This window comes from Lolium rigidum, chromosome 6 (assembly GCF_022539505.1).
Source record: "Lolium rigidum isolate FL_2022 chromosome 6, APGP_CSIRO_Lrig_0.1, whole genome shotgun sequence".
NCBI classification, from domain to species: domain Eukaryota; kingdom Viridiplantae; phylum Streptophyta; class Magnoliopsida; order Poales; family Poaceae; genus Lolium; species Lolium rigidum.
Window position 1 is genome coordinate 59,280,066 of NC_061513.1, and position 16,993 is coordinate 59,297,058.

At 44.7% G+C, this 16,993-nt stretch overlaps 1 protein-coding gene across 1 annotated transcript; it reads left to right on the plus strand.

The window, feature by feature from the left end:
* Positions 1 to 2,420: 2,420 nt before the first annotated feature.
* On the plus strand, positions 2,421 to 5,977 carry LOC124662664 (chloride channel protein CLC-c-like). Its single transcript, XM_047200469.1, has 7 exons — positions 2,421 to 2,650; positions 2,744 to 2,944; positions 3,021 to 3,198; positions 3,290 to 3,552; positions 4,257 to 4,526; positions 4,620 to 5,757; positions 5,891 to 5,977. The coding sequence occupies exons 1-7, from the start codon at positions 2,421 to 2,423 to the stop codon at positions 5,975 to 5,977; spliced, it is 2,367 nt and encodes a 788-aa protein (XP_047056425.1).
* The last annotated feature ends 11,016 nt before the right edge of the window (positions 5,978 to 16,993 follow it).

Sequence of the window (16,993 nt, forward strand, 5' to 3'; positions counted from 1 at the left end):
CCACTTTATTCTGCTAGTCATTTAGATTGACGAAGGAGTAGTACTTCTCATGGACTCAAAACGTAAAGACCATGCTCGAGAGGTAATTTCAATCATTATCGCTCTATATCGGCATCTTCTTTTCATTTCCTGACATCAAGTAATTAGTAACTCATTTACTTAATTTTTTCTTTGCCGGGCAGGGTTTGGAAACGGTTCATCAAGCTTGCTAGGGGTGAATGGAAACATAAGCTTATGTTTCGAGATTACGATGTAAGTAGTACTATAGTTAGGTCCGCGCATCTCTTTGATTCTTGTTTTAATACCATTATCATGCTTGATTATTATTTTGATTAAAGTCCATTCTCGTAAAGTGTTTGACGCGGGAAGACGGGAATGATTTATGTGGATACTATGTTTGCGAGTATATTCGCCAGATGACCTGCCGTCAAGGGGGGGGGGGATTCTACAAAGCCTTCATGTACCGAAACAATATTCACAATCTTATTTTATTGCCATCAATTCTGTTGAGTTTCATTCATATATATGGATACCCTTCTTTACATTAGATCGGACGTCTATGGGATAGTCTCCTGACAAAGGATCGCGTACGAGAAATTGAAGAGGAATTGGTGGGATTCTTACTTATAGAGGTCATAGCTGCAAATGGAGAATACCATCGGGACTTTGTATTTAGAACATAGGGATCGTAAGAGGACTTATATTGTATATGCATTACTGTATTCATGAGAATGTCTATATTCATGACAGTGTTGTGTAATGCTTCCTTGATTGTTGTATGTAATAGCGTCGATTTGAATGAAAACATGAAACCCTAAACCTCTGTTGGGACAGAGAAACAACCATTTTCTCTGCCACGTCAGAGAAACGGCAAAGGCCGAGAGCTTTACGCGTGGAGGACTTTAGTCTTGGTTGGTGTTACCAACCGAGACTAAATCTCCTCCACCTCGAGCGCCCGAGCACAATCACGTGGAGCCCCTTTAGTCCCGGTGCGCAACACAACCGGAACTAAAGGGGGCCTTTAGTCCCGATTCCTTAGTCCCGGTTGGAAAACCGGGACTAAAGGCCCTTACAAACCGGGACGGAAGGCCCGTTTTCTACCAGTGGGTTGCTTTTCCTAAAAAAAAGAAGTCTCCGGAGCAAGCTTAAAACTTGTCGATTAGATTTCTAAAGGTGGTTCTGTATTGAAAGACATTGCAAAGCGACGCCGGCATTAAAAACAACTCCAGGGTGGTGCATGAACGAAGATCGTTCAACACAGGAGCTCATAATTTTGCTAGATCTTCAGTAGCTTTACAAACCGGCTGTCATTTGTGGCTTAATTTTTCTCCCGATCCAGTCTTTGTACCCATAAACATTATTACTTGAATAAAGATGGATCTTACGCTCAGAAAAAAGAAGAAGATCTACTGAGATCTATACTTTACTCTTTGTAAATTTAACTTGAAAAAAATGTTCTCCTGTGAAGTACTAATTGAAGATTTCAAATCAAGAAATGCTATAAGGGTGACACTATTTTGGCCACATAAACACTTAAGTGTATTATAATCTTTTCTTTCTAGTAACATGTAAATCCTTGGGAGGAATTGTATTGCCACCCCTTAATGAAGTATGTTTTAATTGACCTTTGACCATATGTGCCTAATTTCGATCTCGCAGTCCCGAATTTGCCGAGGTACCCTGAGTCCCTGACTGAACTGCATGCATGGCGTGCGAAGCGGATCCAGCTACTACTAGTTTGCAGCTCGCCGCATTACTCGCATTCTCTCTGTCTCCCCTATTCACTCGGCTAGTTCTTGTATTGCTAGCTTTATTCCAGGACACAAGAACAAAATTGCCCCACCGTGTATCTTTGCCGCGTCCCCCCGTTGCTCTGACCCGACAGAGGTGGCCGACGATCAATCGAGGGTGCCATAGATCGCGACGGCGGACGCCGTTCACTGCGGCAGCGACGACGTTCAGCAGCAGAATGCATCGGTGAAGTCGATGTGCGTAATCTAGCGGTCTCGCCAATGCATGTCGCCGTGTTTCTTCTGTTCAAATAGTCGCGGATTGGTGGACGGTGGGGGTTTCAATATTAAGATTCGATCTGGGTAATCCGTTCGTCAGAAGAGACCGAGTAATTCAGGGGTCGTTGTTTCGATCGTTTTGTCTGGAAATTCATAGCATGCAGATAGACACGTGAGATCTGTACGATTCTTATATCAGAGAGTGGTCTTATCAGATAGTGGTCAATTAGTTAGGATTTTTTTTCCTAATATTCCTTTCAGAAGAAATGAAATACTCCGTACCACATTTTTATTTTTATTTTGACACGTCTATTACCCCAACATTGCCTGTCTTTCCATGTTGCAGATTGAACACCGACGAGGAAGAAGAAGAAGAACACACTGCTTAATTAGACTCTCTAACATCGGATAATGGTTAGATCTGTGGCTGCACGAGAAACTGTCGCCGAGCCGCCAACGCCTCAGGCGACGCCGATGTCGGCAACGGCACCGACGTCTGCAAGGTCTGTGAGGTGGGGAGACCTCGAGGATGCGGCCGGCGCGCTGGATCGGCCTCTGCTGCGTCAGCGTGGCGCCAACACGACGTCCCAGATGGCCGTCGTCGGCGCCAACGTCTGCCCCATTGAGAGTCTCGACTACGAGTGCGTGCAGTGTCCTTCTTCTATCCAATCTCTACCCCCACCCCCTCAAAATGTTCAGCCGTAAATCTGTTCCGTGTCTGCAATAATTTTCAGAATCGTTGAGAACGACGTGTACAAACAGGACTGGAGATCCAGGGGGAAGATCCAGGTCTTCCACTACCAGGTCATGAAATGGGTCCTGGCTCTCCTTGTGGGATCAGTCGTTGGCCTTGTAGGGTTCTTCAACAACATCGCCGTCGAGAACATCGCCGGGTACAAGCTGCTCCTGACCAGCAACCTCATGATGCAAAACAGGTACACCACACCACCGCCATTTCCCAAGCAGTGCACGGGCAAAAAGAAACCCATCTTTTTTGCCTATGACTTTCAGGAACCTGGAGGCGTTCCTTCTGTTCATGGCTTGCAACGTGGTGCTGGCGGCCTCCGCAGCTGCGATTTGCGCCTACTTCGCCCCCGCGGCAGCCGGCTCTGGCATACCGGAGGTGAAGTCCTATCTGAACGGCGTCGACGCGCACTCCATCTTAGCGCCCAGCACCCTCTTAGTGAAGGTCCGATCATTTTCTAACTCACCGTGATTCGACAGTGATGTTTTACTGCACATTTTCCTGGACTAAATCGTCATGGCTTTGGGATCTGCAGATTATTGGCTCCATATTTGGGGTGTCTGCCGGTTTTGTGCTGGGCAAGGAAGGGCCGATGGTGCACACTGGTGCCTGCATTGCCTCCTTGCTCGGCCAAGGCGGTTCGCGCAAGTATGGCCTCACCTGGAACTGGATCAGGTACTTCAAGAACGACTTGGATCGCAGGGACCTGATCACATGCGGCGCTGCGGCAGGCGTCACTGCGGCTTTCCGTGCCCCTGTCGGCGGTGTCCTCTTTGCGCTTGAGGAGGCCACTTCTTGGTAATAGTTCCTTGAGTCCAAAATTCTGAATCTTATATTTGGATTGATGTTGTCGGAAATGATACAGTGCATCTAGTACTAAATGCCACGAAGTACTGCTAGTGCGTGGCACTTGGAAAAAAAGCATGTTTTTGAAATGGAATCAATTCTTGTCATGTCAAGTTCCGCCAAAACCAGTCCACTTCATCACAAAACCACCCCAATCGGCTAGACGGAAGAAAATTATATGGATTACTGTTGGAGGACTAGTTTTTCCTGGTTTTGTTGTTGAGTACCTTCTGTTTCAGGGATTCTTCTATTTCAGATACTGATTTTGTCAGAAATGGTACAGTGCACCTAGCTACAATCTACTAGTGAGACAGGAGCTATTAATATTTTAGTAGTAATTGGGAACTTCATTTTACCTAGTGTTCATTCTAGAAATTTCCATGATTTGTCTAATGGAATCAATCCTTTGGTAATACCACTTTGGTTCTGATATTATGACCACACTGAACATTGAAATGAAACCTGACGCAATTGTTGAACGAAGTCACAAAACCCTTTGGTCGTGTGATGCATATTCTATATTTCTGTTTCCAGTACTAATTTGTCGGAAATGCTACAGGCCTTGGCTATTGTAATTTAATCACATTCAACTGCAAGTGAAATGTATCGATTATATCTACAACAATCTGTTAAAAAAAGTTATTGTGATTTCTCAGGTGGCGGAGCGCTCTTCTCTGGAGGACATTCTCCACGACGGCGGTGGCATTGATGGTGCTGAAGTCTCTGATTGAGTACTGCCGCAGCGGCAACTGCGGCCTTTTCGGCGAAGGAGGTCTGATCATGTTCGATGTCAGCTCACGGGTGACGACGTACACCGCCGTAGACATCGTCGTGGTCATAGTGCTTGGCATCCTGGGTGGGTTGTTCGGAGCCCTCTTCAACCACCTCCTCGGCCGGGTCCTTGGCAAATATGGCTTCATCAACGCGTAATCTCCATCAGATCAAACTTCTTCATCTGAAGCAAGCATTTCTAAAACAAGTTCAGATAGATCACTGAGATAGTAATTTGAATTTTTCAGGAAGGGCGCGCCATACAAGATCCTTTTGACGGCATTCATCTCCATTGTCAGCTCATGCTGCTCCTTCGGCCTGTCATCGCTGTCGCCGTGCATCCCCTGCCCGCCCGATCTTCCCGCAGGCAGGTGCCCGACTATCGGCCGGTCCGGCAACTTCAAGAAGTTCTGGTGCCCGGCAGGGCAGTACAATGCGCTGGCCTCCCTATTCCTCAACACCAACGACGACGCCATCCGCAACCTCTTCAGCGGTGGCACCGACAGCGAGTTCAATGTGTGGACGCTGCTGGTCTTCTTCATAGCCATCTACTCACTCGCCCTTATTACATATGGCGTCGCCGTGCCATCGGGCCTATTCATCCCCGTCATCCTCTCCGGCGCCACATTCGGCCGCCTCCTCGGTAAGGTATTCGGATCCGGCACCGGCCTCGACACAGGCCTCTTCGCGCTCCTTGGCGCCGCATCCTTCCTCGGCGGCACGATGCGGATGACGGTGTCGGTGTGCGTGATCCTGCTGGAGCTCACCAATGACCTGCTTCTGCTGCCGCTCATCATGCTTGTCCTGCTCATCTCCAAGACGGTGGCGGACTGCTTCAACAAGGGCGTGTATGACCAGATTGTGCAGATGAAGGGGTTGCCCTTCCTGGAGGTGCACGGCGAGGCGTGCATGCGGAGCCTGGTCGCCGGCGACGTCATTTCTGGGCCCGTCATCACCTTCTCTAGCGTGGAGCGCGTGGGGGCCGTGGTGAGCACGCTGCGACGCACGGGCCACAACGGGTTCCCCGTGATCGAGGACGAGCCCTTCGCGCCGGCGCCGGAGCTGTGCGGCCTCGTGCTGCGCTCCCACCTGCTCGTGCTGCTCCAGGGAAAGGTCTTCACCAGGGCCCGCGTCAAGACCAGCGCCGCCGAGGTCTTCCGCAAGCTCAAGCCCTTCGACTTCGCCAAGGTCGGCTCGTCCGGGAAGGCGCTGGAGGTGGACGAGCTGGGGCTCACCGACGAGGACATGGAGATGTACGTGGACCTCCACCCCATCACCAACCGCTCGCCCTACACCGTCGTCGAGAACATGTCGCTCGCCAAGGCCGCCGTGCTCTTCCGCGACCTCGGCCTCCGCCACATGTGCGTCGTACCCAGGACGCCAGGGGTAAGAATTCACTCACCAACTCCATCATCTTTTTTCCATTGCAGAATTCAGAATCAATTCTCGATAGGGGTCATGCAATCATATTCTTACCGATGCTGCGATGTAAAACCTAACCTGTGTGTGTGCATTGCAGAGGCCGCCGGTGCTGGGCATCCTCACAAGGCACGACTTCATGCCGCAGTACATCCGCGGGCTGTTCCAGAATGTCCTTCGTGAGTAGAGATTTATCGCCCTGATTTTTTGCATATAGTAATATATTTACGCAGGTTTTATTCCTCCAAATCTACTTTTAGTTTAGGGAGTTTATTTGTCATTTAGGCTTGATCATTTAGCACCCCGCCATTTAAAGAAGTGGTGTGATCTTGATTTCGGAACCTGTAAGCAAATAATCAATAATGACGAATATTTGTATTTCAAACAATTGTTTATTTGGTATTTGGATGCCTGATCTTGATTGACAACCAATGTCAACTACATGTGTTCATCGTGGTCGTTGACCGAGGACCATCATTGTCGCCACGATTTCATATGGTGTGCGCGCAACAACATGCCATGGTTTTTTTTGCATATACTCCCTCCGTTTCTTTCTATAGTGCCTATAGTTTTTTGGCACGGAAATTAGCGCAATAGTATTTTTTACACAAGACCCCCTAGCTGAACGATTTGAGATCAACTTAAAATTTGGGAAATCCATATCTTCCTAATTTAACATAACAAATCCCACAAATCTCTCTTATTGATTCTCTATATACGTGCAGTCAAGTTCAATTAAGGAAAGTAAAACATTGCTGCCTAATTTTAAGAAATCGTTGAGCCATGCATTAGGAATCTCAATTAATTGTTTCCAATTTTGTATGGATTTTTTCTCACGCATATTGTGTGGGAGCTGAACGGGGGAGGGGGTAATTGAAAAAAAGTCAAGCTACCACCTTATATTCTGAAACAAATGCCAAAAATCTATAGGCACTATAGAAAGGAACGGAGGGAGTAATATGTTTACGCATGTTTATTCCCTCCAAATCTACTTTTAGCTTAAGGAGTTTCATTGTCAAGTTAGGCTTGATCATTTAGCACCCTGCGATTTGAAGAAGTTGTGTGATCTTGATTTCGTTGAAGCTGTAAGCAAACTATCAATAATGACGAATAATTTTATTTCAAACTTTTTTTTGTTTTGGCATTTTGATGACTGGTGATCTTGGTTGACAACCAATGTCAACTCTATGCTTATCATTATGGTTGGCCGAGGACTATCATTGCGCCAAAAAAAAATCTCTACGACGTGTGCGCGCCTCACCGCCTACACAGTCTAGTGATCGGGGGAAGAATAGTCGCCTAGACAGGTTGCTCGTGGGTAGAGATCGCCATGACATTTGCATTATATTTATTTACGCATGTTTATTACTACTCCAAAGCCACCTTTTTAGCTTAGCGAGTTTCCTTGTTGATTTAGGATGATCATTTAGCGCCCTGCGGTTTGAAGAAGTGGTGTGATCACGATGTGGTTGAAGTTGTAAGCAGCAATAATCGATAATAATGCCCATTGTTCTCTTTTCAAATAATTTATATGATCTTGGATGTCCGATCTTGGTTGACAACTAATGTCAACACTATGCTTATCGTTATCGTTGACCGGGGGCTATCGTTACCATAGAATTTCTCTACGACGCTTGCGCGCCACACCGCCTACGCAGTCTGCTGGTCGTGGGAGAAATAGTCGCCTACACTGGTGGTATCAATAGAAGCAGAGGAAACCGCGTCTTGTCTCTGTAGGAATCCTCCTTTCTCTAAGGAAATGAGAAGATTTGAGGCTCACTGTTTTTGCCTTTTCTATTGGAGCTCTAATTCGAGGCTTGTAACCGTTCATATATGTTTTGTCTCTAACTGCAAAAGGGTATAGCATGGTTTGGTTGTCTAATCTCGATTACTTGCACATTCATACCAAAGTGCATTTTATTGCAGATCCAATTATATAAAATTTGTGTAAGATTCCAAGAGGAAAAAACTCCCATGCCGTGTCACTCGTGCTCCCCTTCGCGGCACGAGTAGAGCAAAAATCCCTAGCAATCGGTTCATTCCCTTCAGCCGATCATCGCCGTTGCAACCACCGGTCAGCTATTGCCACCGTGCAACAGACCATGGTTTGTATCCATTTCTCGCATGCGAGCGGGCAGTCCTTTCTTGGTTGTTTGATACCTAGGGTGACATCCTTGTACTTCAGTGGTGGGCATATATGACGGAAATTTGCAGGTTCATGATAACAAATATCTCCTCCCCTTCCATGGGGTTCAATAGGTTGGAGGGATGCAATGAAGCTGGAGCGTGTCTTTTGCCTTCTTAAGGGTGTTCTCAAGAAGTTTGTTTCATGCCAGCATTGGACCATTGGTTCTCGGATTCGTGGTGGTGCCTTGCGCTCCAACTTGCATGGCTCAACGAAAAACTACTGATTTGGCAGTTTCTCCAGGGTCTGGCGTAGAGATATAATTTAAAACCCATGATGGCCACAATGCCGAGGGAGCAAGATAAACGAATGAGCCGATTTCATCTCCGTAGGATGTGGCTAAAGGTCATGCAATGTGTCAAGTGATGGAGTGGCATCCACACAAAGCAGTGTAAGCGCGTAGCAAAAGAACCACTCAAGGGCTTTGTTGCAGGGGTGTGCTCCGGTGTCCCCCCCCTGGCGAACGACGTTCAGATGGGATACCCGTTCGAGCAGGTGGGGCCGTATTAGTGGCGTATAATTATACTCCACGTCATTATCCACATAGATGATCGGTTGCCACGTAGATTTGGTACGTATCCTTGGTGATGACGGTTTCCGGCGGCCCCACGGCATTAGAATCGAGAGATCGACCCGAAAACTACGTCGATCACGTGGATTAGATGCCGTGCGATAGGCGGTGGTTACGGGGAAATATTTGGAAACCTTGCGTGTTCGCCATTGCTGGTGGTCCTTAGGGTTTGGAAGGTTCGGCGATCGGCAGGGAGACGGCAGTGACGACGACGTTGGGACGGCAAGGGGTAGCGCTGGGCGGTTTCGTTCGTGTGCGCCATTGCTGGTCGTCGTTAGGGTTTTGAAGGTTCTGTCCATCGGGAGGGAGACGGCAGGGACGACGACGTTGGGACGGCAAGGCCTAGCGCAGGGCTGTTTCGTTCTGAGAGCTGAGCCGGCGGAGCCGTGTATCGTGGAGGCGGGAGGCGGGAGGCGGATCCGGCGACGAGGAGGCTGGGCAAGGATCGCACGCGGGTTGTTCCTGCTGCTACATTGTTGGTTCGTGGTAGGTAATTGATTGTAAAAACTAATTGCATGTTCATGATTTGGTTGATGTTAGGGTTTGGGTTTGGAGCTTCTTTTTTCAGATGTACTTATTTGGTTGTTACTTTGGACAGGCGATGGACGTTTCAGATTTGAGTGCAAGTTCAATGGAGTACGAGAGCGGAAATACAGATGAAGAGGAATTCAATATTTCGTCTGGCAACGATAATGCACCTCCTGAAGATGAACAAACATCTGGAGACGATGATGTCGACGAAAGTGTGAGTGAAACGGAAATACTAGTTATATTTAGCAGTTGTATGTAATATGTTAAATACTGATAGTGCTTTTTTTGTTAATAGATGGATGCAGATGGTGTTGATCTAGAAGATGATAATGTAGAGCTAGAAGAAGATGTTGACACTGATAATGTGAGTTTGTAGTAATAAATTTCCGATTGCATAAAAATATGGAATTGATGTTCACATGGTTTAAAATGCATTAGATTCAGAGTGATGTTCTGGACGAGCCAACTGATGACGAGAGATTGGACTCAGGTTTTGTTGACGAGGTATGCATTTTAATTTTATTAGGTCATATGTATGTTTAATTTAAATTTAATAATTGAACAATGCATTTTATGTCGTCGTGACATGATCGTTAATATTTCTTGTTTGGTCAGGTCTTAGTTGGCGATAATTCTTCTTACGACTATTACGGTGATTCAGACTTGGAGACTATAGAAGAACCTGTTAGAAGAAGACATGTAAGTTTTTTGAATTTATTCGTTTTATGAATCGCGGACATGGCGTTAAAAAATATTTATGTTTTGAATGTTATCAAATTGTGCATGCAGGTGAAATCAGTTGGTAAGAAAAAGAATGGATCAGAGGATAAAGATGAGAGTGATACAGAAGAAAAGAGAAAGTTTTACTGGGAGGTAATGGAGATGACATTTGTGTCTGAGGCAGCTGCTTATACTTTTTATAATGGATATGCTTGACAAGAGGGATTCAGTGTAAGAAAGTTCAAGTTCAAAGAGACTAAGGGTGCTAACAAAATAGTTCGCAGAAGGCGTTTTGTGTGTTCACGGGAAGGAAAACGTAACAGCAAGTTTCTGACTATGGACAACCGCACCCGTAGGTTGAGACCTTTGTCACGTTGCAATTGTAAAGCGGAGTTGGATGTGAAGCTTGATAGAGGTACGGGGCTTTGGCGAGTTGCAAAATTTGTTTACAAGCATAGTCATAAGTGTGCAGAACCGACCGAGAGCCCATTTTTATGGTCACATCGGAGGATAAAAGATTTCCAGAAAGCGGAGATATTAGCATTGGCAGCAGTCAGGGTTAGGAAGCATGTGATCATGGATACCTTCCTCAGCAAGTATGGTCGGTACACCACTCGTTGGGTTTACGAGGAAGGACTTGTACAACATGTGCTGCAGGGAGAAGAGAAAGTTACTTGCAGGTGGTGATGCTACCTCAGCCATTGCCATGATGGAGAACCGGAGGAAGAAGTGTGCTGACTTTTTTTTTGAGTACGACGTTGATAGTAAAGGTCGTTTGAAAAGCTTGTTCTGGTGTGATGCTCAGTCGAGGCAGGATTACAATGATTATGGAGACGTACTCGTGTTTGACAGCACATATAAGATGAACCGATATGGTATGCCATTTGTTCCGTTTGTTGGAATTAACAATCACCGGAGGACGACAGTTTTTGCGTGTGCCATCTTATCAGATGAGAAGGAACGCACATATGTATGGCTACTGAAGACTTTTTTGAAAGCTATGTTGCAGCAGAAACCCAAGTCAATAATCACCGATGCCGATAGTGCGATGATTAGAGCTATTCGAAGTGTGTTTCCGGAGCAGTCGCACCGTATTTGTTCATGGCACATTGAAAAGAACATGGCTCGGCACCTAAGTTTCAAGTCGTTGAGTGAGTTTCGGGCTGTTGTATTACACGACCACACCGGATATATTCGAGGAAAGATGGCACGCTTTTATCCGAAATGGCAGACGGAGAAAACACAAACTTGGCTGAAAAGAATGTACAAGAAGAGGAGATTATGGGCAGCGGCGTACCTATCCGAGGGTTCTGGCTTGGTATGAAAAGCAATCAGCGAAGTGAAAGTCTTAACTCATGTCTTCACCTACACCTAGACTACGGTATGACACTAGTGGATTTGATTTTGCACTATGAGAATGCTATAGTGCGCATTCGAGAGACGGAGGCAAAAGATGACCGCATCGGTTCACGGACATCACACTGTACCAGTAACCAATTTGAGGAGAATTGAGAGAGCTGCTGCAAAGGTATTCACTCCGGCAAACTTTTATATATTGCAGCAAGAGATATATAAAATAGAAGGCATTGAGGTTATAGATCAGTACAAGGGAACAGAAGGTGAGATGCAGTTTTTTGTTGCTTGGAAAAAGAGAAAGCATGCAAAGTTTTATGTTGATTATAAACCGGCCAACTTGGATAAATTTCTAGAGTGCAGCTGTCGAAGGATGATCCGGAGGGGACTTCCTTGCAAGCATATTCTCCATGTACTTGATGTGCTGGATTTGGATGAAATATCGGCTTGTTTAGTTCTGCTCCGATTCTCTAAACAAGCTAGGGGTGGCTTGCTGACGAGGCGCACGAGCGATCTATATGGTTGGGGTTTTCCCGTAGCGGAGGAGCGACAAAGATTTACGGAGCTGAATGTGTTACAAGCTGAAGCATTGCAAGTTGCATACAAAGATCCAGTGTTATTCGAGCGGACCAAGGCATTTTATGCTGACATTATTTCAAAGAAGATGGAGTATGATAATGTACCCAACCGTCCCACAAACTCGCTGAATACTAATGTTAATGAATTGGGTGATCCTGCTCAAGTTGCTGCTCGAGGTGCGCCTAAGAAACGAAAGCGTAGAGATGATGGAGAAGGACCCGTGACAAAGAATGGAAGGCCATTATCGTATGACGAGCGGGGTAGGGGGATTCGATGTAGCAGATGCAAAAAGGGTGGACACACCAAACGTAGCTTGAAATGTGAGCTGAATCCTAGGTGAGTATTAATTTGTGTTGGCGATCAATTATTTATGCATCCTTGTATATTATAGTTATTTACTTTATCATCTGTTTTTGTGAATTGCAGGCATGTTGCGCATATGTTTGTAGGTCAGGAAGATGAATGACTTATTTTGAAAGGGGGCGTTTTAAAGGATGAACTTCGCACGATATTATGAAGCTTGAGTTGGCATGCCGATATGTAGTCATTAATCATTATGCTATATGAACCTGGAGTTGGAATGGTGACATGGTTTTTTTTAGTTTTCTTTACTAAAGTGTACTTGGTTCAGTTACACAAATCTCAGAGATAGAACATCTAGTACATTTATTACATCAACATAGTGGCATGCTTCACTCCCAACTTGCACAAATCTCTTGTATGGCCTTCATCTTCTTCTGGTTTCTATCTCTAATATTGAAGAGATCTGCAACGTAATACTCGAGCTTCTTCTTGTCCTCCTTTAGAGTGGCAATCTGCAGCTCTGCCTTCTCCCTCATAACCTTTTCAAGTTCAGCAGCAGATTTTGCAACCATTCCTTCTTGCTCAGTACTCAGGCTATCAAGCTGTTTATGAAGTTCCAGGTTTTTCTTTTCCAGCTCCCTCTTCTCAAGCACTAGCTGGTAATTGGCAGTAGCATACTCTACATTACCAGAGATTCTGGTTTCCTTCTCGTCCTCAAATGAATGCCACAACTGGAGCAATGCACGTTTCAGAGATTGTGGCCACTCCTGATCCACCCAAAATACTGTCTCACAAATATTGTTTCAGAGTTTTAGCAAGTCGAAACACATCGCGGCAAGGTGATAACTGGCTCACAAGACAGCGGAGAGTAATTGTGTTCATGCTGTTTTTTTAACCAACGTAAAGTACACGAGTGATCCAGTCCTACACGCACACTTCAATCTAAAACCATGGTGATTTTAATATGTAAGTACGATAGGCATGGGTTATTCAATTTATGTACCATGGAACAAAGGTTTTTGTTCAGCATGTAGAAACCAGTACCTGTGATATTTCTTTAGTCCATTTATCTCCATCCCAATGTTCCATGCATTGAAGAACAAATAAGCCACATGAATTGCTGCAACAATAATTGATTACATTGACTTAGTTCAGCAATAGTAGTGTAATATGTATTTATTTGTAGTTTGCATGTACTGACCCATCTTTTTGCTGCGGCATATTGTATGATTTTATATCCCAAGTTATCACATCAGGGAAAAATCCAGATGTAGAATTGTTGTACTCTAGGATGTCAGCAGATATTTGTTCTCTCTATACAAATATAGATAATTAGATGTTTGAGTGCGCATTAAATTTGAAGACAATATGTAGTAGAAGAAACAGTACCAGAGCCCTGACAGTGTCTATTGTCACACTTAATGGAAATAATGAGTCAAGAACTTGGAATTCTTCCTTCGGTATGTGCATGATCACGGTAATCCAGTGATTGTTCATTATGTTAACTGGAAAATATGCCTGTGTGACAGGAAAAAATTGTCATTGCAATGTAAATTAGTATTCGTACTAAAGTTCGTCATATTGATGGAATACTTTACCTTCTGCCGCCTAAAATATTCGTCGACCACTCGTTGAATGGTTCCAGTTCTTATAGCTAAGTGATCATCGTTCTTCTTACTTTTTTTAGTTTTCTGGCCTTTGCGATGTTGTTCTAGCAGGAATGATGACCTCCACGCTGCACATAAGTACCGATCATCCCCAACAAATGTTTGGTGTAGTTAACACGTAGACATACATGTGCATAACTGAAACATCAAAAGTATGTGCATATATACTTGAGTCATCAGCTATGTACTTACATCATCTGTACACCATTTATGGTCTAGAACCACTTTAAGCCTTTGTGATGTCAACGTGACACCAATATCATTTTTGTAGACACATTTTTTCCCATTTTCCTCAGTCTTGCAGCAGAGTTGAACAAAAATCTGTGCTGCTGCAATGTGTTCCGCTGTTAACGCAGTAGAGTCTTGCGGAATTTCGACATCATTGGTTGACTGGAGTAGCTGTACAAACAAAATGCATTGTGGTTAGTATGAGATTACTAATCAAAAAGTTAACAAAAAAATTACCATTGCGTACCTTTTGCGGGAGTTGGTTTTTCCGAGGTTGACGTTTCGTTCGATTCTCAACGATATAAGGATATCTGCAGTTTAAGAGGGAGCTTTCGCTTCCTCTTTCCATTTACATCTTCATTCTTCCCGGTTGCACTATTGACGCTTTTTGAACCTTCTGATGCAGCGTCTTTATGTTCGTCCTCTTTGTTCATATTTTTGAGCGCAGGTTCAAATATATTTGATGGCACCTCCGATGAAGAGGCCTCCTTAAAATCTTCAGCCGGTTGCCAAGGATTGTCTGGCGTGCCATCCCCTAGAAAGTCACACTTGGTCCTTGCAGGTGTGATGTAATCCTCTTCTTTATGGGCCTCTTTGGACACCTACGCAAAGGAAACATAGATGAACATGAGGCAGGACAAATATCCAAAGTATTACAGAGATTCCCTATAGTTAGCACTAGATTGTATATTCAAAATAGTGCAAGCATGTTAATCTGCATTATTTGTTGTAAAACTAACCTTGTCACCATCTTCGTTACGTACTGACACACTCCGGGTGTCACTATTTTTGTCGTAAACAAATTCTTTCCGTTCAGGTACTTCGCAGCCTTCGTAATAATCGTACTGATCTGACATATATATTGGTTCCTTGTATGCCTTGTACTTAACACCTGATTTGTTTAGTAATTTGACAACATCCTGGAACAAGAATATAAATTTTGTCATGTCAATAATAATTAAATACAGGGTGAACTTTGTCGTTGAGAAATATTTCGGCCAATTCACCTTCGCGCATATCTCTGGTAGTTCTTCCATGATCTCCCTCTTAAAATCCTGCATCACCCTCTTCATGGTGCTTTCCATCTTTATTTCCCACGACGGGCCTGCTGGTTTTCTCGAGCTACTTGACTTCCCATTGCTCCTTCCAGTGCCCTTTCCATTGCTCCTTCCACTACCCGGTTTTTTAATTTGCGCACCCATGTATTTGTTTCCATCAGTTTTGTTCGCAGACTTTCGCCTATATTCCTCTGTGATGCAATCTTCAATCTAAAATTCGCAATTTTAATATGTAAGTACGATATTTCATAGTAGATAGTTACATTTTAAACAAATATATGAAATGGCCGGGTCGCTATGGTTACCTTAAGGATACCTTTGCCCCGGCCATTATCTTGATCATAGCTATCTCTCAAGGCTACAGCAGCTTCTGTCCAGTTGATCATAAGTGGGCGTGAAGAGATGCGAGCATATAGTGCTATCTCATCAATAGGTTGCACTTTCTCCCAATACAAGTACTACATGAAAAAATATAAAGGACAGTTAGTATATGTTGCAATAAATTAAAACGAAAACATTAAAGGACATGTACCTCTAAAATTGCGACATTGCCTTTCGGCCACTGCCTAACATAGATTCCTCTCCGGCAAGGGCTGATCTGCTCGATGACATATGCAAGCGTGAATTGGTTCCAATTCAAGTCGTGTAACTTGTACATTGTTTCCACAAATGCATAGAACGGCTTGTAAACCGTAACTGTCGAAGTAGGAGCTAGAACAGTCCCTATAAGAATTAAGACAGGTCTTCGAAGGAAGTCGTCATTTGTGGCTTTAGATGTAATGATTTCATCAATCATATCTTTCATGACTAAATTGTCAGTTTTTTTACTAAGAAAACTAGTAGGTATGTTTGTTTTCCATTCTTCTCCTTCCTCTTCCAAAATATCAGCAGACGACAAGCCTTGATCCTCTAATCCTAGCAAGCATTCCACATCCTCATTTGTTGCCGATATTTCACCCACCCTAGGTTCAATGATGAACCTACCCTTTTCCTCGTCATAAACTCGCATCATGTATTTGACCAATAGTGGCCGTATCTTTCTGGATGGAATTTGGATCATGCAACGGCCAACAAGCACAAGTGCATAATTTGTCTCGTTGCTCGTCGGTCATTGCTGCTACGACTTTCTGCCACCTAATTATGTCACAGAAAATCTCCCCATCCGGGTCTTGCATGCTGTAGACCAATTGTGAACAGCATGAAATTAATAAGAGGTAGGAAATAAAATTTTACAATTTCAACACACGAAAGTAATACACTATACCCTGGGGTTTAATTACGTCATAACAGATTTGAACTTCATGTGATAACAGATTTGAACTTCATGTGATAACAGATTCGAACTTCATGTGATAACAGATTTGAACTTCATGTCCTATCTGATGTGAACTTCATGTCATTTTTGGTCTGCTAACACTGTGATATCACACAGCCGAGCTTTTCATTGTCTCTATTTCTCTTCTCTTGACAAAACCTAATCGACGACTACATGCAAACGACAAACTAATGCACAAATATGATGAAGATTAAACCTAACAATATGAACTGCATGTGATAATGAATGGTCGCGTCAGAGATGATGGTGGCCGCGCCATATGCTAAGGAAATTAGGGTTTAGGGAGAAGGAGGCTACCGACAGCAGAGAGTATGGTCGCGTCAGAGATGATAGTGGCCGCGGCATACCTGCGTTTGTCGAGGCGGATCGAGACGACGGTGGCCGCCCTAGATACGACGATGGCCGGGGCAGAGACGATGATATGGCCGCGGCAGAGACCGACGGTCGCCGCGGGAGAGATCTTCTTCTGGATGCACAGACGACGGTGGCCGCAGCAGAGATCAGCGTCAGGACGGTGGTTCAGGTGGGGGGCGGCGGACGGTGGTTCTGTTGGGGGGCAGCGTAGGTGCGAAGATGCAGGTTCACAACTAGGTCAACGTGGTCCACGACCTCCACTACTTCTAACCGATGACGCCGCCCTAGTCGCACATAATGTAGCAGTCAACGCATCGG

Bases quoted from the DNA above. Each gene is read 5' to 3' on its own strand.
- LOC124662664 (XM_047200469.1), top strand. From the start codon at position 2,421: ATGGTTAGATCTGTGGCTGCACGAGAAACTGTCGCCGAGCCGCCAACG. The intron at 2,945-3,020 runs GTACACCACACC...TATGACTTTCAG, and splicing joins AACCTCATGATGCAAAACAG to GAACCTGGAGGCGTTCCTTC. The intron at 4,527-4,619 runs GTAATCTCCATC...TGAATTTTTCAG, and splicing joins AAATATGGCTTCATCAACGC to GAAGGGCGCGCCATACAAGA.